The 22650-nt window shown below is 37.5% G+C and overlaps 1 protein-coding gene across 2 annotated transcripts in view; it reads right to left on the bottom strand.

The window, feature by feature from the left end:
• Positions 1 to 2950: 2950 nt before the first annotated feature.
• Positions 2951 to 22650, bottom strand: part of LOC131038333 (glucosidase 2 subunit beta) — a 132874-nt gene continuing 113174 nt past the window's right edge. For both annotated transcript variants that reach the window (XM_059212881.1, XM_059212880.1), the window contains 4 exons: positions 4049 to 4136; positions 3824 to 3885; positions 3672 to 3723; positions 2951 to 3554 (listed from right to left, as the gene is read on the bottom strand). In XM_059212881.1, coding sequence (XP_059068864.1) covers positions 3495 to 3554; positions 3672 to 3723; positions 3824 to 3885; positions 4049 to 4136 — 262 coding nt within the window. In that variant the 3' untranslated portion in view covers positions 2951 to 3494. The remainder of the gene's footprint in view (positions 3555 to 3671; positions 3724 to 3823; positions 3886 to 4048; positions 4137 to 22650) is intronic.

Raw genomic sequence — 22650 nt, forward strand, 5'->3', positions numbered from 1 at the left:
GTCAAAGATAGTAGTTTGTAGCTTATGATCTCTAGGGGGTGTGATTATGGGACCAAAATTGACTATATCCATCACCACTTGTTTGAAGTAAGAGGAACATGTCATACGAAATGGGATTGCATTAGCAAAAAAGTATGTACTTACAGATGACTCTAAAGCTTCACGTCTTTTTGTATTAAACAAACCTTCTACTAACCCTCCCTTCTCACTACCCATCTTCTTCTTTCCTCTTGTCTCAATTTGATTACTACTACCAATAGTGGATGTCATGGGCCCAACTATTTGTGAAGATGCAAAAGAAGGTAACGGTGTTACCACACCTTGTTTCCCCATTTATGTCTCCATATGCAATCTATGACATTCTATTTGCTCCTCATCTTTTAGTTGTGGACAAACTTTGACCCCATGGCCTAGAACATTCAAAAAATGAGATTTTGCCCTTGTGTAGCTGCCCCTAAAATCTATCAAACAAACATGACAATTCCACACCCTACTGCCTCCCAAATTTCTTTTATTTTCACCCTTAAGTGTAACATATTGGAAAAGAGGTTTTGTTTTATTAAAAGGGCCCTTTGCATATGTTTCCAGAATTTTTGAAGGGCATTTAAATACAACAAGTTGCTGCCCACCACTTCTCTCAGCACTTCCACTTGCATTTCCACCAACCACTTCCACTTCATTCTCACTACTACTATAACCCCCAGTGCTGCTCCTTTTTTTTTAAAGTTAAAAAACAATCACATTTCTCTCAATTAATATTCTATATTTATTAAAGATTAGTATTCAATGAGAATAAAAAATTTTAGTTTTATCATTCATGTAATCTCTAGTCACTTATCCACTAGCAACAAAATGAATGACAGTATGGGGAATGCATAAATGATAAAAGTTTTATTATTTATGCATTCCCCATACTATCATTCCCTTTCAAAACAAAAATTAAAAATAAAAACCTTGCAATTGCTGAAGGAACAACAATGGCCACTAATCAATGAAGCCACTACCCACGGAAGGCAAAGGCAAACTGAATGCAATGATTTCAAACCAGTCAAAGTGGCTGCCAGTACTCTTAAGCGATTTCCACTTCCTATCGTGGCCCGTAAGTTGTAACCCTTATCGCATTAAATGATAAAAATTAAAATGATAAAAAAGTAAAACATAGTATGATCGGCAGCGAGAATGATAGTCCTATGTTAACCATAGGAGCAAACATAAAAATAAAACAAATGATCCCTTTCAAAAATTTAAAACGTCAAAAATCTCGCACTCCACTATTATAGTATTACGTTTTAACTTTTACCTATTAACTTTAATATGAAATTAAATTTAATATGATAGTTCGAAGTATTAAAAAATTAATATAATATATTAATATCATTTCCTTTTTAATTTTTAATTTTTAATTTTTTAATACTTCAAAACATTTAGGGCGAAAATTTAAAAACACTTTTTAGGCATTCGGTCATGTTTTAACTTTTAATTTAATTTTTCATTATTTGGGAACAAAAAAAATTAAAATATGACATTTTAATATTTTAAATTAGCCCAATTGTGGGGGTTGTCCAATCGTCCCTGGGACGGATTGGGGACTTCCCAGCCGTCCCCAAGACGTACGAACGTCCCCCATGACTGGGAAAAACGTCCCACCATTTCCAGGACGTCCCCTGCAAATACCCATATATTTGGGGAGGAAGGGGCGTCCCATGGCCATCCCCTGCAAATACCCATATATTTGGGGAGGAAAGGGCATCCCATGGCCGTCCCCAAGTCCCCAAAATGTCCCCGGGACCGGGACGGGGGATTTCAAGCCGGGGACGCATCCCCGGGTTACATAGATATTAAGCTTTCACAAAAATAATGTACACCAAGGCAATTAAATTTATTGACTTAACCTGATCTAAGCAAAAATAAAAATAATGTACACCAGAGGCAATTAAATTTATTGCCTAGTTAAGTGGCCTGTTAAAATCAACAAAAACAAAGTCAACATTTCAATAACTAGTGCCTGATGTAGAGAGAAAATTGTGACACTGCATATTTGATTAATCCTCTCTAAAATTGGGTTGGGCTGTAACCCCAATCATTTTTGGTTTCTAAAAATTAGAAAGACACATGGGAACAAGCAGAGCATGTAGCTTGACTAAGTGTGCACTTTCAAGATAGCCATGTCACGTAAGCCTAACTTATAACAGATAATAATATTAAGAACTCAAGCACAGAAAACATGGTGAGGGAAAGCCATAAGTTGGAAAATCCCAAACAATAAATAGAAGGTACCAATAAGCATGTGAGAGGGCTCGTCAATGCCACACTACCCTGATGAAGATCAAAGTGGTAAATCATGTACGTAAACCAGCATTATCATTTATCTATGCACAAGTTTAGGTAAAGAAGAAACACTGTCATTGCATACGATCCGTATTAATGCCTTGTGAATTCCACAAGTACCGAACATTCACTCATAGGACTCTTACCAATCTAGGTTTGTTTGAACCATTGCCATCTTGCATACCCACAGATTCAGATATTCTAAAGCCACTGCATAAAAGGCTTCTTCCAAGCTAGATCTGATGGCAGTGACTATAGCAAATAATCATGAACAAGTTATTTGGTGATGTCAACATCAAATTATAATTTCATGGACCCAAGATATGGATACACCATCTCTGCTTTATTATGAAATGTACTCAAGATCGCACAATGATCTCTAGGTTTTGAACATCCTTCGATTCTTTTCTTGGCACACAAAGAGTTTCCTTTTTGCTAAGCTTTCACATACGTATTCACAACACATACTAACACAGAATCAACCGCATCCTATTTTTATAGCTAGTCTGGATAATAAGAGGAACACATTTGGCTGCAGAAAGGTTTTGGATAAATATTTGTTTTGTACGATTGTACAATTACAGATGAATTAAGGAACAGAATTACTAGATGTGCTCTGCAATAGACAAAAAGGTTTCCGTTCCATAAAATCCCAATTTTTTGTGGCAAAAATAAAACAAATCATACTGCATAGTACATTCCTTTCATATAACAATCAAAACAATAATGTAAGAATGCCAAAAAGCTGACTAGATCGAGAAGATAAAACTTATCCCCATGTATGAAATATCAGCATATTCTTATAGTTGACAACCGAACATTTAGATAGACTGCTATTCTACACCGACAGAATGCTACAGCCACCAGCTTACTGGCTGCTTCATTTCGGAAGGGGACTCCACAGACTGGTATAACTTCTATTACCAGCCCGGGAAGTTGCAGCACCTTGTTTCTATTGCTAAAATCCACAAGAATGGCAGCCTAAATTTTCCAAAAAATTTATCGTGGGCTTAATCTACAGTATTAAAAAAACTCTGCAGCAAAATTTTCAGGAGCAATTACACCTTTCACTGCCTTTAGAAAAGGAAAGTCTATGGAGATGAATATCCCTGCATGTCAACAGTTAATGATCTAATCCATGATTGCAAAAACTCAAGCATGCCATCTTATAGTTCATCATGATCTTGAATCTCCTGGTTTAATGAATCGAGACGTTTTTGAAGATCCTGCCATGTTATTAGATATTAGAACCATTTTTCCTATATCAAATTAAGGTCCAGCTTTCAAAATACATTTTAAACAAGGTTTTAAGTCTGAAATCTCCTCTGATTCAAACCACTAACCTTTATTCTTTCTTCTAGACACAGTGCTGGAGTTAAGAGGCTTGCAACATACCTGCACGTTTAGGGGAAAACATAACAGAACAGAATAGATATTAGATTCCACCAAACTAAGCAAAGAGAAAAAATAAAAATTAAGATTTCAAAATTCTCACTCGCATCGACTTGGCTCATTGACATCAATAAGCTCATTCTTCAAACCACACTTCAGCCTGATCTGTAATCGAACATGAACTAATGATTAAAATACAAAGAAATCTCATCCATTGATCTATAATCAACTCATTCATCTGACTACACTCGCTTGAGAAAAAATCCTTTTTTCAAAACAAATGGGAGGACTTAATACACGGGGCAGTAATGTCAAAGAAAAAGCTCACCGTCAAACTTCTATCTGGACCACTCCAACACTTATCACCGTTTGAGAACTCCATGATTTTGTATGAATCTTTGAATCCTCCCCAGCGTCTGAAAATGTTAATAAAAGAATATTTCACACTAAATAAGGCAGTAATGAACACAAAATTTTCACAATCCATGAGATAGAGTGAAAAAAGCTTTTGGAAAAAACTGTGTACTAACATTCATCAACAATTTGGATCACTCCACGATCCATCATCAAGACAGTGAGATAAAATGATAAGATTGCATGTTGGCTCAATAAAAAAGATGAAATGCCAAAAGAAGGGGCATAGAAATCAACACACTTTAAGAGGTTGTAGATAAATAATTTATGATAGATGGTGGGCTGATTATGATTAAAATAAAATAAGGTTAATAAAAATAATAACAAAATTATGCTAGAGATGAGACAAGAAGCAAAATATGAACATTATAAACCAAAGATGAAATATCCTGTATAACAGAAGTACAATTTATATAATCGTTATTATAAGAGAGTAAACTTAAATTAAAGATGTGGAAAGGGAAAGGGGAATTGTGGTAGAAAGAGGGTGGGATATTAAAAAAGAATTGGTAGTGTAGAAAGAAAAGTGTTACGTGAGCATAATAACATTATAATGGTAAAGATGAGAAAATAAGTGGAAAAAGAATTAGAATAAAATGAAGAAATGTGAAAGTTTAAATAAAATAAGGTGCAGAATAGATTAATCATTAAAGAGAAGAAAATCTTGAGAAGATTGAGAGCAAGGTAGAATGACAAAGCTCAAAGCATGTGAGATGTTAAGTTGAAGGGAAAGAAAGGTTGGAAAGAGCAAAGAATGCAGGGACGAATGGAATTTAAAAGAGGAGGAAGTTACCCAATTTTGCAAAGAGTGCAAGTTGTGATCAAAGAAGTGACAAGATGTAAGGAAGAAAGGTGGAAGATAAGACAGGTATTAAAGTGTCAAAAAATATAATATAAGAAAGATAAGACAGTTAACAAGAAACATTTTGACTGATATCTTAAAACAAATCTTGGACATTTCTGAAAACTATATGAATTGCTTCAAGTTATTTCCAGGGGCAGCGTGAATCAGTAGTAAATAATTCTCAGAACTTTATCCAATTAAATCCTTTGATAAATAACTTTTAAATTGAAAAATGAGATGAAAGCACCAAACTGAAATCAGAAAGGAAACATCACACAATGAGGACAAGACACAAGCAAATACGTGGAAGCCCAAGATGGGAAAACCACAGTGAGAAATGCTGCTAGGATCTACTGTCCTAATCCAGCCTCACAGTTAAAATGATTACAAACTTTTGGGGCACCAACCCAAGGAATCACCAAATCCTCTCTGAGAGCACCAACTCTTTCAAAACCAAAAAACAATAATCTGAGCACCAACTCAGAAATCCTTAAAGCATTGACACCAAGAATGTCACAATCACCAGTTACAGCTGATTACAATCTTTGAAACTTCTCTTTACAATATTTGAAATATGTAAACAGTTAATTACAATTTGAATATGAACAGACTTCAGATAGAAATCTTGTATGGAAATGATCTGCAAGAACCTCTTTGTAAACTGAATGCAAACTGAATGAACAGTCATTTCTTACTGTCACAAACTTTATCAGTATCTTTGAAAAAGAACTTGTTTACCCAGATTTAGAGCAGGCTTGAAAGAGAAAATTAAATTAATATATCGTTACTGTTATACCTGATCTGGATTACACCTTCAAATGAAAACCTTCCTTATGACAGCATCGAACTTCAGATTTTAGTATACTTATGTCTTTTCTCTCAGAATATATTATTTATATCTGACACCTCCTCTGGAACAGAATTACTTTATAAATAATATACTTTCATTGCATGCACATCACAGAAATCTTCCCACCAAAAAATCAACAACTCCTGTACAGCCTTCCACGTACTTAATAGAGAATATAACTTTCTCTATTGGCAACATAAAAAGAAGTTTCCAACTGTCTTAAGCAGTTACAACTGATAAGGAAGTTCCAACAGCTTTAAATAACTTCCATCCACTGAATCCAAATCACAACTGCCCTTTTTACGTGCCAAGTTCCAACTACCTTAAATCACACACATATTAATAAGTAGAAAGTGTAACCAACACAATTACTAATAAAAATAGATAACAAAAAGACAAGTGGCATGTATAACTGCTTTCATCAAACCGATTTCCTACCAATTATAGATACTGTTTATTCTTGTCTCTGCCCAACACATAAGTCTTATCTCTGTTTGCAGTGTTCATTCTTATTTCTGCCTGCTGTAGAAAATCAATCACGATACTTCTCAGACAATGACTATACAGATTATAATACTGCATTCAGATTTGAAGATACTGAATTCTTAAGCACTGGTAAATCTCTACGAAACCCAGGGACGCGTCCCCTACCTGAAAACCCCCGTCCCAGTCCCGGGGACGTTTTGGGGACTTGGGGACGGCCAGGGGACGTCCCCCCCCCCGTCCCCAAATTGTCAAAATTTTGAGGGGACGTCCCCGAAACGGGGGGATGGCTTCCCTAGCTGTGGGGGACGTCCGTACGTCCCGGGGATGGCTGGGGACAGATTGGGGACATCCCAGCCGTCCCGGGGACGGCCAGACGTCCCCCACATCCAGGGCTAGGGAAAAATATTAAAATAAAAAAAAGTCATATTTTCAATTTTTTTTTAATGATGTTTTTTGCGTAATTGAGGGAGTGAAATATCTCATGAAGGGTTTTTTGCCAATAGAAAAATAAAACCCGACGCCTATATAAAATAATAAAAGTATTTTTGGCCTCGCGGGGCGCTGCCCCTCGACCCCGCACTGTATCGCGACAAGGAGCGCGCAAGGGGCGCTGCCCCTTGACCCCAAGTTGGGGGCGCTGCCCCCAAACCCCCGTCGAAAAATATAGGGGGGAACTGCGCTGATGGAAGTAGTGAAAATTTAACCTCTGAGTCTGATTAGGCTCCATTATGTATTTTATTTCTTTAATATCTATTATGATATGCATATTGACAATGTGAATGAATTGAAATTCTGAATTATGAGTGCATATTGAGTATTGAGTCTATTGATAATGTTGTATGTTCGATGTTTCCATTCTAAAATGTTTTCATAGTATCATACACATGCTATATCCATGTTTTCATATGAATATAATGTATAGATGCATGCTTTATCCATGTTTTCATATGAACATTTAGAATTTTCCTATATATTTTAAATTTTCCCTATATTTTATACAGCCGTCCCCTTTGCCGTCCCCCCCCCCCCCCCCGTCCCCAAATTTGGCAAAAAAATTTGCCGTCCCAGAAACTCGTCCCCCCGTCCCGGAAACTTGGGGTAACGTAGGTAAATCTCAATCCAATCAACTTTATGACTATGATTGAATATGAGAGTTGAAAAGTGAGAGATTGTCTCTCCGAATTTAAGGACAAGTTTGCAAGACTTCAAACCATAGACTTCGAACCATCAACTTTGCCTTGTTACTCTTGCACAGTTCAAGAAATCATGTTAGATCATGTATATACTCAAGTCTTTTGATTCATGTCCGTCTTAGGAGTCTTGTACATAGTTTAGTTTTAGAATAGGTTTTCTTTTTGTGTGTTTTAGTTTAGTGGTATTGTCGAGCAAGGTTGTTGATTTGCCTTGAGTCAATTGACTCGTGATTCTTAAGTGGCTCAAGTAGGCAATTTGGTTTTTTTCCGTTTGGTTTGCTTCAGTGTAGTTTTGCATTTGGCTTAGTTCCTTAGTTTGGTTTTGAATAAGGGATTCCCATTTGTGAGAAGGAAGATGCTGCTTCTGCGCACACTCTAGTGTACCCAAGTTATGTACAAGCTATTCCTTTGATAAATATTTATGAAGAACCTTCAAGTCCTCGATTAAATATTTCTAAATTCTCTTAAAGTTAAGATTAGTACTTCACTAGGAAGGAAATCATCTAGTGTCTTGACATTGAATTTTGTGATCATTATTTCTTACTCGTTTAATCAATTCTCTAAGTCATTGTGGTTTCTTAGGTGAAGTCGTGACCAATAAAAAATTAGGATCTTACTTCAGTGCCACTGTGATTCTCAAGCCCATGTGAGCTTCATTGCTTGCGAGCCAAAGTGTGGAAATATGTGAAAACAAAAGAAACAACCAAAAAGAAAGAAATCAAAAGAGAAAATTGAAATATCAAATATCAAGATACTTGGCTTTGGGTGTGCGGAAAATTCTACAGGTATCAAAGAAAAAGGAAAAAACAATTTGCCGGAAGTAGAGCAATCTCCATGAGATTACAGCAATAACCTGGCCGGGGCTATGGACACTTGCTGTTAGTGAGGCTATATCTAAGGATGCTTTTGGAGTTACGACAAAGCTACACAACTTGTCACAGTGGAACCAAAGAGTCACCTTGTTCTCATAAGGCAGAAATGAACGCATTTGCACACACTTGAGATTGGAAGATGAAGTGTCTTGATACAATTTAGGATTCCTCTTCCTTTTTGAGTACCTTTCTTAACCAGTGGATAAGTTAGTTAGAATTAAACCGAGATTCTGGGCTTGGAATGGGTTTTATCTTTGGAATGTTTAGGAACATTTATTCAAGGTGGCACTAGATGTTGTGACATAATCACACATCACCCCAATGCAAATGGGGACCCCCTCTTTTTTATTTTGCTTTAGTTTAGGGTATTGGTCTCCAGTCTCTAAGTCTCAGAAATAACTAAAGTTTTATGAAATTTGGAAGTCACATCAAAGTCAAAAAGTGAAGGAACAGTCAAAAGAATATTTTATTGCTACGGATAGTCTCAAATGGGACAAAGGAGTAAAATTGCAATTTCTCAGAGTCAATTCTGACAACTTGTTTTTTTTAAGGAAATTTGCTTTTTTGCTTTTTACTAAATTTAGAAAGTTTTGTTTTTGGCATTTTGGGGCCAATCTGAGAACCTGCTTTTTCAGTCTCTTTTTTAAAAATAAAATGTTGATTTTTTTGAAAGTTTTTTTAAGCTTTTTTTGAGGTTTTGGATGGTTTCAAGTTTAGAAGATGTGTCAAGTCAAGAGAATTCATCCAAAACAAACCAAGTATGAAATAACTTTCAAATCCAGAGGATAATTTCTAAAAAGCTGATTGAAGCTCACAAGAAATTGACAAAGTCTGGAATTTGGTTCGTGAAAAATTCCTTGTTTCCTTGAAAATATTCTTGAATTCCTTGGAAAAATTCCTTGTTTCCTTGAAAAAAATTCTTTGTTTCCATGGAAAACTTCCCAATCCTATCATGAAGTCTGCCCAAGAAGGGATAATAAAGGTGATAAGTATAGGCGCTCAGAAGAGGAAAGGTTGGAAATTTAGGTTAAGTATAAAAAATTCCTAATCCAATCTCAAGTCCACCCCACCTCATGGTGAATCTTCATTGCAAAATTGCAAAGTCCGCCCATGCAATGGTCAAAAGTTCCTTGGCTAGCATCAAAGTCCACCTAGGGAAGAATTTCAACCAAAAAAACAAGAAAAAAAAATTCCCTAAGCCATCACAAAGTTTGCCCTTGGTGGACAAGGACGAAAGATGAAAGTCAAAAATAAAGCACAATTTGTCTAAGTGTTGGATTGGATGAAAAAAAGAGAAATAAAGCAAAAATGTTTCTAGAAGGAAGCACAGAGGCAAAATTGCCATGAGTTTTAAAAAACAAAAACAAGGAAAAACAAAAGAGGTTCGACTTGAAGAGCAGATCATGACCACATACATTACCAATAAAACTCATTAAAATATTAAAACAAGGCAAGAGCAAGTTCAAATTCCCTATAAGTATAGGCTTTGGCAAATTTACTATTCCCAACTTTCTTATCATGCTCAAGGAATTTGAACTTTTCCAAGCACCTTTTCCAAAATTTCTAAGTGGATTTCAAGCTGAAATTGCAGGTTCAGAATAATTCTAAGGAAGAATTCAGACATTCAAAGACAAATCAGAAGTTTTTTTTTGAGAATTTTCTTCAATTCTTGAAGGTCTGAAGCATTTTCAAGGCAGAATTTACAGATTTTGGTCTTCAAATCTCCTTTTATTCTAAATTCTGATTTCCAAACTTGTGCCTAGGTTCTCTATCAAATTTTTCAATTCCTTCAGAAGAACAGGGTTGCTTCTTTTTGTGTTTTTTTCAGTCTTGAAGGCAGAAATTCTTAAAATTAGACTTTGTTTCACAAATTCCAGAATTTTCCTAGTCTGATTTTAGCTTCCAGAACCTTTTCCAAGTCTGATTTTGAGTCCTAAAGTTTAAATCAGACTTAATTTCATGATTTCAAGAAGATTTTCCAAGTCTGATTTCGATTTCCAAAATGATCCTAAGTCTGAATTTTATTTCTAAATTCATAATCAAACATTAATTCCATAATTTCCAAGTTTTTCTAACTCTCATTTTCACTTTTCAGACTTTACTCAGTCTGATTTTAGATCTGATTTCAACAATTCAATCAGAAAATCAGAGTTATTTTCGAAAATTGTCAAGATGACATCAAGCTTATTTCTTCTAATCTATGAATTTTCTCTATTTTCAGGTACTTGATGTTAGCTCAGGAAGAGATTTCCAGAAAAATGAAGATGAAACAAGGAACCATGGAATCCACAAATGAAAAGAAACAAAGAAGGATTTACACTCCATCAAGACATTCGAGAAGATTAAGTCAAGCAAGGATGAAAGGCTTTACATCCACCTTGGGTTTCTTTTAAAGATCCAAAACACAAAAGATTCCACACCAAGCAGCGATAAGTTCAAGACACAATAAGAATGAAGAAATGTTCTAATCATCCTGAATTTCCTTTGGAAATTCAAGATTAAGGGTCAATACAAGGATGTAATCTTGGTTGAGAAATGTTGCAACACGAAGTCAAGAACTCCACTAGAGAATCCGAGTCCAAGGCATGGAATTTCGTAATCAAGGAAGGAAAATAGTTTCAAAAAAGTTAATCAAAGTTAGAAACTTGATCATCCAAAAGATATCGCCTAAGGTATCAACATTTCTTCATGATAGGAATCAAATCTGCAAGGCAAGTTGAGGTGGCATCCTAGTCGTCAATCAACCAATCATGAGGTTCCAAGTCAAATGTGTCCAGATGCAATGAACCAGAATCAACAAGCAGCTCCCATTTTCTCATTGGTTATCCAAAGTGTTGTAATTTTCTCATTGGCCGAGAGGAATATTTTTACAAGTAACCCTAATTGAGGTTTTATCTATTAATCTTGGCCATTGATCTTAAATCAATCCACGGGTCGTTGCTTTTTAATCGAATGCCTATATAAACCCTCCTCTCATTTGTAAAGAGAGAGATTTCTGAGAAATTGTGGTAGTGATACTTCTTAAGTGCTAAGGCATATTCATTGTTCAATTGTTGGTGAATCTTGTCTACTTTTGCAAGTTAGCATGGTTTCTTGGCTCTCCATAGAATAGATTTCATTTCAAGTTGTTAAATTGAATGAAGGATATGATAGAATTGCTCAATGTGGAATAATGTGTTCATACTTTTGATAACTAGATGATTTTCAGTTATCGTGCAAAGTTAGCCTGAACCAGAAACAGAAACTTAACTTCTATCGTTTTATTCATTGTTCAAAATGTTGGCAAAAATGAGTGATATGAAAATCTTTTGATTTCCTTAGAAGATTGCAACGTTCTAGTGTAGTTGTTGAAATTGGCGAAGCAAGGATTGCAACGGGATTCCATGTTTGCAATTTCAGTCTCCGGAGTTCATAGGATTAGATTAGGATTAAAACTATCTTTCTAAACCCTCATCCCTTTTGCCTTTTTTTTCCAAGTCTTTGTAGAAGTAGGATTGAACAGAACTTATTGCAGAATCATTCCATAAAAAGAGAAGAAAGTTACAAGTGTTAGCAATCAACAGAATCCTTTGATTGATTCACTCCTCGAACAATTACGTAAGTCATGTTGTGACCATTTCACACATCGCCCACATCAAAATGGGGACCCCTCGTTTTTTTCAGGTCCTAGCCTCTTAGTCTAGTCTCTCCCTCTCGCAGGTGAAATGAGTGAGTTCATAGGGTCTAGATTTCATGTGAGTTAGTCTGGAGCTCAACTGATGAATCTAAGGAACTGCTAGTTAGGACACCCCAAGTGCTCGAGGTTAAAGGGTAAAAGCTTCAAATACTTCTCATGAGGAGCGAAATTCCCTTCAAATACCCTTGACTAAGAGTGAAATTGTTCCAAGAACCTTATCTTGTAAGTTTGAATAGAGAGAAGTGAAACTCTTATCTTGTAAGTTTGAATGGAGAGAAGTGAAACGAGGTGATGAGCAAACACTCCGTATTCAATTTCAATTTACTTCATCTCCAAGCCCCCAATAGCGAACTTCATGTTCAACCTTAGGAGAGCGAACTTCAAGAATAGAGCTAAGGGAGCAAACTTCATGTTTGAAGGTAGGAGAGCGAATTTCCCCTGAAAGCTTTATTTGAGTGTGAGTTTGAGCATTTGAAACCTAAGGATTGAATCAATAAAGCAACTAGGAGCGAATTTCATGTTTGAAAGTGGAAGAGTGAAGGATGTGAGAACATTTACCTTGAGCTGATCCGATTTGGAGTTGAAAGATAACTTCATGAACTCAAGGAGGAGAGAAAACTTCATGTAGGAGAGCAAACTTCATGACTTGAGGTAGTGGAGCGAATTTTTTACTTCATGAATTCCCTAATAAGAGCGAATTCCTTTCATATGCTTTGAAGTAGATTCGATTTTGAGATCAAAGCAAACTTCATGAACTCAAGCATATGAGCGAACTTCACAAATTGGAGGAGATGAGGGAACTTCATGTTTGGGCCTAGAGGAGCGAATTTGTTTCAAAACAAGATATAAACCAGCTAATAGATCATTTCCTTAAGTTGAATTGATGCCTTAAAATGTTTAGGAGAAAACAATTTCGAATTTAGGATGATGAAAGGCAAGTTTACTTCAAGAATCAAGATACATGAGCGAACTTCACAAATCAAGATACATGAGCGAACTTCATGAATCAAGGTACATGAGCGAACTTCAAGATTCAAGATGGATGAGCGAACTTCAAGATTCAAGGGAGATGAGCAAACTTCACCACTTGAGGTAGGGGAGCGAAATTTCCTAATGTTCTAATGCACCTTAAAGATTAATCAACATAAATTTGGTACCCAAAATATAAATTTGTTTCAATTATATCAAGTCAGCCAGCTTCAAAAGGTAATTTATGATTTTAAATTTTATCAAGCCAAGTCAGCCTTTATTGGAAAAGACACACCCTTTCCTTAATTGCCTATAAGGAGTTCAAACATTCATTTCAAACATCAAATCAAATCAAATCCCTCTCTCTATTCAGCGAATTTCAGAGCAGATTGGCAAATTTCATCAGCAAGATAGTGAATTCAATCATCATCTACAGCGAATTTACCCCAAGGAGTAGCAAATTCATCATTGAAGGGTGAATTGTAGCATTAAGATTGCAGATTGAAGGGTGAATTTCATCATTCAACAGCAACATCAATCGAAAGTTAAGGCGATTTTAAGAAGACAACAGGTTCCTCAATCACGTCAATTGGTCTATAGCCCCCATATCAGGTTGAATCGTCAAAAATCAGAGGTAGAGACATCATATTGACTAATATAAAATCAGGTACAGGTCTGATTAAGGTCAGAAATTGATTTTGTTTAGCAAATTAGACCTCCTTAATTCATCTAAAGGTGCAAATCAGTCTTATCTAGCATTCAAATTTCGCATTCACTAAGATGAAAGATTGGTTTATATCAATATCATAGCTAGCTTGCTAAGTGAATATGCTTCATTATATGAGCATTTCGCATATTTTTTACCATTACCCTAACTTATATATCTCTTATAGGTGAAAGATGGCGGCTCCTAAACCAAATAAAACCATGACCTGTCATGCACTCATCAAGGAAGACTCGAAGAACGGCGCATTCGAAAGCAAGATCGCATCTCATTAGAGCAAAATAGGAGACACCAATCTCGGGAAGTTCGACACCAAGAAGTTCCGGCACCTGTCATACACAAGTGAATCTACTGCTACGGCCAAGAAGATGATTGATAGTGGGATCATAAATGCAGTTGGCTTCCCTTCGGCAGTGCAATGCTACGAATTAATTGTGGAGTGTGCCCAACACTACAACTCTCCTTCAAGAAGAATAGTGGCGAAAGATGGAACAGTGCTCACATATCTCTCGGAAAAGGCAATTAGTGAGGCATTTCATCTACCTGAGCCTAAGCATATGGTCTACATAAGCATGGAAGGAGCTAAGTCCGCCTATGATGATGATCCAGATGCATGTTCAAAGATCATCGACAAGTTTTGGTTGAAGAAGAGTAGAGGTGGTAGGAGCAGATGGCCCAACAAATTACATAGGGTGGACTTAGAAGATGAATTCAAAGACTTCATCACCCTACTTCATCGATTGGTTGGTGCACCAGAGGCTTCTTATTTCGAGGACTAGATGTTCCACTTCATAGAGACTGTCACTCATGGCAAGGATACAATCAATTGGGCGAGGCTCATCAGTAATAATATTGATCTACAGCTAAGAAGGTTGATGTGCACTAGAACATTCTATATGAGCTCCTACATCGTATACTCTCTTGCAAGAAATTACGAGTATCCAGGACTGATGTATATGGGTGTAGTATACACAACTTCATCATCTGCCTAAACAGCATTATAGAAGAGTGAATGACGCATTCACTATGCATATCACGAGGATGCTTTAAGGAGGACAGCAGCAAATATTCTCTCGAAAGGCACAAGCATTGGTAGAACAACATGGTGCATAGTTCATCCAATTCCCGAAGTTCACCTATATCAGAGTTCAAGGATGCCCTGTTCCCCCCTACATGTCGCGCTACCCAACAGATAGAGTGGTGCTACTTGAGGTAGTGAGACAATTGGTGGCATATGTTAAGGCATATAGGCATAAGCATGGAACCAATATTTATTTTCCTATCACGCTTGGAAACTCTATTGATGTGTGCCCTTACATTCATGTAGTTGAGGATGCTGAGAAAGAGTTGGCACTTCACTCACTCAAGCCATTCACACTCGATATGATAATGCGAAAGAAGTACACACACCAGTGGCAGTTAGAGGACTATTGGATGAACATTCAAGATGATGTAGAAGTGAAGAAGATGTATTCAAGGCTACCTCTCGATTTCATCAGGAAATGTAAGTTGTTTCATGTTGCTGATCAAGTTCAAGATAGTGGCAAATATCTTCAATCAGCCTACACCAAAGAAAACAAGGAGATCCACATCAAATGGGTTGACGTGGAGGTCATGGATTTGAAGGAGTTGATGAAACAAGTCTTGGAATACACTTGCATATGGATAGACGGACAGCACTAGAAGTTGAAAGCGGAGAACATAACGATGACATTCCACTCAGAAGAAAGAGTAGATGATGAAAATGAAGCAAGCGCAAGTGGAAGTGCTCCTCAACCATCTCACTCAAGAGGCTCAAAGAGAAAAGAAGATCATGGAGAAAAAGAGTCATCAAGGAAGAAGCATAAATAGAGTTTCAGTCATCCTTCCTCTAGGCATGAAGAAGAGTTGAATCAGGAAGAAAGACATGAAGAACAAAGAGTGGAGAAGGAATTAAGTCAAGGAGCAAATGAATCAATGGAATCCACAGTTCACAATGACAAAGGCAAAGAGAAATCATCACAAGGACAAGAAGATCTCACTCATCACACCCAAAAGATCGAAGGAGATGAAGAAGACAATGATGAGACTACTTCACCATCTAGAGATGAGAAAATGTGTGAAGAAACACAGATTCAAGAAGGAAGATCTTCCATTCCTGAATGGCTTAAGGAAAGATTAGCTCAAGAAGAAGTGATAATAGTTGATGAAGAACCAACATATGATATAGCGAGCCTTCTAAGCCAGACTAGAGAAGTCACCGAGAAAAGGAAAGCTACAAAGATGTCCAAGGTGATTAGAGATGATTCGGGATCAAGAAAGTTGCAAATAGCTACTCCAACGGTGGATAAATATGAAGGAGAGATCACAGCAAATGAGTATGATATGGAGACTATTGATTTGGGTCCACTCACCTCCAAGCAAGCCATAGGTGATGCAAATGATTCGTTGAAGGCGGTTAATGATATGTTAAGAGCTGAAGTAGAAAAGAATAAAAGGCTAGAGAAAGAGATAAGTGCGTGGAGTAATTACTTCCAACAATTTCAGAAGCCATTGAGACATCAGAGTCCGGCAGCTACACTGTCACCCTTGCTTCCTGCGGAATCAGATGATCATATGGAGAATGTGAGGAATTCAGCACAATTGATGGACACGTGGATAGAAGATTCATATACCAGAGTTAGCGAGTTCATGAAGGGCATAATGAAGACACTTGACACAGTCACAAGAGTCCTTGGAAGAACTCATGTTCTCATAGAGGCCTTTGAAGCATTTGCACATGCTAGAGATGTCATCATTCCCGTATTGCAAGTAATAAGGAAAACACCCCGGGAAGTCTTATCAAGAGAGAAGATAAGAAGAGAACGCTCTACACCCAGCTTTCTACAATGGAGTAGTCTACTTCGCACAAAGAAGATCGTTTTTTAGGAGATTGGAAACGGATGCAATCAAGTTCAAGATGATATCCATCGTATTCATGATAAGATAGTAGAAGTATCATAGATTGTCTTGGAGAGGAAGATTGATCCTAGGACGATTATAGAAGCTAGAGAGTTGGAAGAGAGAAAAAGAGTTATCTTTCATGGCACTGATGAAATGATCACCAAAGGACAGTTGGATGATATGCTTGAGCTCGTGGTATTAGCCAGCAAGACTCAAGAACTCGAACCTATATGGGAGAATGCCATTGTCAAAGCTTTCAATGAAGTCATGCACATGGAGGAATAGTTGAAGTCTCTACCTGAGATCTCGATGACTGAGACAGAAGAGAGTGTGTCCAGATTCATTGAATATGCCAGAAGGGAAGGAGAGAAAGGAAACAAGATTCTAGAAGACAATTTGTTATGATCCTACTTGCCGATTCATTTTCTCATTGGAAGATGCTTCCTCAATTTCTATGCCAACACATTTTGTTTTCTCATTGGTTGATTCCATGATGATGCTCATCCAGAAAGGGTTTCATTTGTATCAAACCCTAATTAGGGTTTATGTGGCAAAATCTCAGCCCTTGATCTTCATTCGATCTCGGCCCTTCGTTGTATTTGGAGTCCTATATAAACTCCACTCATTTCATTTGTAATGAGTTAGTAATGAGTCAGTAAGTAAGAATTGTTGTTGTTTGGCTTTTGGATCAATAAAACATTGAAGTCATGGTGTTTCTATTCAATCTTTGAAGTTTATTGCATGATTTTTCATCTTCTCAAGTCAATCTTTGATATTACTTTAAGTACTTAGATTGAATGATGGAATGGTGTATTTGATTAATTGTGAAACTCGCAATCCATACCACTAGCCTCTTATTGATTGTAAGTGCGCCTTGTGTGGTCAACTAGAATCATTGTAAGTGCTTGAGTTCAATTGTTGCTCAATCATGGGTATGCATTCAAGTGATGGTGTCCATACTTAGTAACGATTTGAAAATCTCTAAGCTTCCTTAGAAGATTGCACTAGTTTTGGTAAAGTTGTTCTTGTATGGCGATGCTGAAACTAGTAGAGTTTCACTTATATCATTCTTCGTCCATCCATTCTTTGGATAGATTAGAACTTCTCAACCCTCATCTTTTGCTATTTTTTGACAAACATCTTGTAGTATTAGGAAAGAACTTCACCGCATATCATCTGCAAGGTTCTTCAAGAGTCTCCTCTCAAGTTAAAAGGCCCCTTGATGAAACAACAACCACTTGTGCTTATCCACACGTCAAGACCTGACACTTATAAACCTTAGAGTTGTCTCAAGTGATCCTTAAGCCAATCTTCAGCATTTGAGAAGCTTTGTTCAAGAGAGGATAAGATACGTGTGAGTATTTTATTCTATGTTCACATGTGCGTAAAAAACACATCAACAAGTCCCCCTTCAAATTACCAGCATATCACAACAAACCAACTTAGACTATCTGCATGAATCTAGAACTTTGGAGTCGTCTTTGTGATCACACAATCCATCTGTTTAGCACATACAAGATTTTGATCAAGAGAGAATAGGATATCTCAAGGTATTTTATTCTGAGTTGCGTGTGCATAAAAATCACACCAACAGAATTGGCGCTAGGAGGGCTGATCATCCCACGAATTATGAAACTTATCAAGTTATATTAGGAGGAGTTATCCAAAACCTTTTTTTAACCTCCTCTCCGCACCAATAGAATTGGCACTAGAAGGAGGGCATGATCGCAATGAATGCCTGAACTACTGAATTCCAGATCATTTCAATTCATATTTGCGAGGAGTAATGATAGTGAATACAGGAATATGATTGCTGATGCCAACAGAATTTGCTGAGCTTTCAATTCAAATTCAAGATTTGCTAGATCTCTCATATATCAAATAATCCAAAAAAAAATCAAAAAAAAAGAAAAAAAGGAAGAATTCTCAATGGACGAGCAGTAGGATTGTGCCTCAATTTATATTCTCAATCTTTGGTGGTCTTTGAATGCACAACTACATCCACGAAATCTGTCTAAATTTGCATCAAGGAATAATTGTAGAATCCATAACACTGACGGACATAGTGAGATGTATTGTTTAACATTCTTGTCAAGGATGAAATTAGCCTTGCAAGGTAAAATCTCCTTTTCAAAGGTACATGAGCCCGTTGTGTTGGTAAAAGTCGAACCCAAAGTTTCAATTGGTGAAAGTGAATTTTTCACGAGGTTCAAGGAGATGGTCAAGAAAGGGTTATGTATTGAGAAGGACTTGCGCGTAGAAGACATCTTGCTCCTGTGTTGGAGTAGGATCCATAATACCACCCATTCGAAAGTCACATGTCAATCATGCAGGGAAGCTATTCACCAAGCTAAGGTGCAAGTAAAGTCGGAAGAATTGTCAAAGATGTACACTACAGAAAAGTTGTGGAATGCTCACCTTCAACCAATCAACTTAGCATCAAAAGAAGAGGGTATTAAAACAGCATTGAGTAGGACAATCAACTCAATTCAGTCAAGAACAAATTCGCCTACCTTGCGCCAAGGGAAGGAACACCCACTGAAGTAGAGGTTGAGAAAGAGATGGAAGATGTTCAGACAAATGCAAGCAATGATTCAGCAATCAAGCAAGAAGGGGAGCCCCTTGATGGAAACTCATTCATGCTACAAAAGGAGATCGTTGAAAAAGAATTGCAAGAAACTACGAGTGTCCATGGAAAAGAAGACAAACAAATGGATGTATTGAATGAAGAGTTACAAGTTTCACCAGGGAATCCAAATATGAAGAACAATACAAGGGGGCACTAAATGATATTGTGGAGGAAGTGCAAATGGAGTCATTGCCAAAGAATTTTCAAGACAAACAAGTTGAGGCGAGTGGTATGATTCATCATCAACTTCGACCTCCCGATGCATTGCTTGAGGATGAAATTCCACAAGATATTGTATTTAAGGATCAACTAGAGGGAATATTTGGAGCTCAACTTATCGAGGAGACTTTCATTTTTGAAGATAAGCTCATAGAGTTTCATAAGGATGCATGGTTTATGCAAAGTGGAGCAATTTGAGGTTGTGCTAAGTCCATTTCCAAGAATTGAAGATGAACCAGTAAGTGAAAATTGGCATGTTATAAATGCAAGTGGAACGCTACACCACCATTGGAGACCTCCTAAAGTAGCTGATGTTCTCTCTTATGATGTGATGGTGGAGAACAAGCAAGAGTCTCCATTTGAACGAGAAAAACACCAGGTTGTCTCTTTCCCTCCTCTTAATCCTAATTTTGAGAGTTATTTTGAATTTGGTTATGGACATTTAAGAAAAACAACTTGCATTTGGATAGATCATGGTCCCAATGAATTGCCCCAATTGATATTTTTGCATGAGATCTTGATTGAATATGAGAGTTGCGAAGTGAGAGATTCTCTCTCCAAATTTAAGGACAAGTCTACAAGACTTCAAACCATCACCTTTGCCTTGTTACTGTTGCACACTTTAAGAAATCATGTTATATCATGTATATACTTAAGTCGTTTGAGTCGTGTCCGTCTTAGTAGTCTTGTACATAGTTTAATTTTAGGCTAGGTTTTCCTTTTGTGTGTTTTAGTTTAGTGGTTTTGTCGAGCCAGGTTATTGATTTCACTTGAGTCAATTGACTTGTGATTCTTAAGTGGCTCAAGTAATTAATTTGATTTTTTTTTTTGTTTGGTTTGCTTTAGTGTAGTTTTACTTTTGGTTTAGTTCCTTAGTTTGGTTTTGAATAAAGGGATTCCCATTTGAGGGAAGGGATATTGTAATATTCCCCTTAAATTTTTTTCATTTTTCAATAGCAAGATCACAATCACACCAATCACCCGTTAGGCTTAGAACAATGAAATCCAAACAACTAAAGGGAACCCCACACCTTTTGATCACCGAGAGCCCAAACTAGGAGGGTGAGAGCATACGGTAGCAAGGGATCGTTAGTAATAATCTATTTAAGTGTTGAATACAATAATGGGTGGCAAGCCAACCCCTTCCTCTTATCTAGCGGGTGAATCAAGAAGCTTGGCTGTAAACCAGCCAAGAGAACAACACTCTCAAAACACGAATCACTCAACCGCAATATTTCAACAGGAGGACCGAACACATCAAACAAGCTCAACTCAATCGCTTATACAGCGGGAGGATCATTACAATAAATATCACTCAACCACTTATGCAGCGGGAGGACCATTACAAAACAAATATCAGTCTACCACTTATGCAGCGAGAGGACTAAGCAACAAATATCAAAATATAGGCGGCAAGCCAGCCTCTTCCACTTTTTAGTGGGAATGCTTATAATCCATAAATGGTTAGTAGTACTACTACTTAACCTTACAATATAAATAGAGATATAAAATAGAGAAGTAATGTTGTCCAATGCTGATAAATATCTTCAAATAGTTACTAACTCCCAAAAGATTCTTCAACATGAAATTATGAAATCCTAGGATCAATAACACGCAGACCAGCAGCTTCAAGAAACTAAGAAATGCTCAATTCTCTCTCCAAACTCACCCAAATCAACTAATCTACTCACACTATGAAGGGCACGCTCAAACACCAACTTCTGGAAATCTGTAATTTTATGACAAGCAGCTGAAATGCACAACCAGCAACACCAAGACACACTAAAATGCATGAAAGTCACTCACTACTCACACCTAACATCCCCAAAGACTCCCAAACTGCTAATATATCGAAAATGACCAATTACAATTAGAGAAGTGACCTCCATATACCCCATTTACCACATCTTGCTTCCAAAAATGCCCACACAATAATGACGCCTAGACTGGGAAGTACAATTTGCAAAATAAAATTGATTACTCGAAGTTTAGTGCTGCAAACTTACAAATGCCATCGCCTAGAACATAGAAATCCACAAAGAAAATACCCAAAATGATAGAATCGCTTGGCCAAGAGGTACGAGCAAAATATGGTTTCAGCAACTCCGTGACCAGCAACAAGAAAACACTCCAATCCCACACAAAACACTCACTGACAACACTGGAATTACATGAACATGGCTAGGTACTATCTTCCAAGTACGAAACTGAGACTTAGCTAGGAAGCCACACTTTGAAGCTCAGATTTCAATCGCCAAATCGGCAACATAACGATGCAATTTCATAAGATGCCAAATGAGAGGCCAAGTACCTGTATTTAGAGATTTTTCCCTCTAAAATTCAAATGCAAATGGTGCCCAAAACAATTGAAATTCAATTTCATTTCATGTCATAGCCTCCCCTAGACATGGCATTAATTTTCCCAAACTCCCTAGGCAAAGTTCGAACTTTTTCCTAGGTGACAACTTTGCAATATAAAAATAATATAAACATGAAATATTTCATCTTTCTCAACGCCACCTTTTTAATGCCACTGACTTAGGAAAATAAAAATATTGCAGTGAACGCTCCCGTGACTGTGAACTCTCACGTGACCAAGAAAATGGCTCCCGTGAACGCTCCCGTGACCGTGAACTCTCCCGTGACCAAGAAAATGGCTCTCGTGAATGCTCCCATGACCGTGAACTCTCCCGCTCTGGAGATTTCAAACTTGACCGTTGTTTGCAACGGCTCGACTGCGGGCTTGGGTGTGGACTCTGCCGCTCATGCTGCTGGATTGGAGCACAATGCTCCCCTAATGGGTGTTGAGGCCCTTAGACACCCCCCTCCTGTTGTGACTAGTGGTTTGACTGGTGTTGGGGGTTTTGCTGCTACTGCTGCTATTGTGAACGCTCCCATGACCCTGAATTCTCCCGCTTTGGAGATTTCAAACTTGACCGTTGTTTGCAACGGCTTGACTACGGGCCTAGGTGTGGACTCTTTCGCTCCTGTTGTTGGGTTGGAGCGCGATGCTCCCCTGATGGGTGTTGAGGCCCTTAGACGCCCCCGTCCTGCTGTGTCTGGCGGTTTGACTGGTGTTGGGGGTTATGCTGCTACTGTTGTGGACGTCCCCAAGCTTGCTCCTGGACGTAG

The sequence above is a fragment of the Cryptomeria japonica genome, chromosome 10 (assembly GCF_030272615.1).
Source record: "Cryptomeria japonica chromosome 10, Sugi_1.0, whole genome shotgun sequence".
Taxonomy (NCBI): domain Eukaryota; kingdom Viridiplantae; phylum Streptophyta; class Pinopsida; order Cupressales; family Cupressaceae; genus Cryptomeria; species Cryptomeria japonica.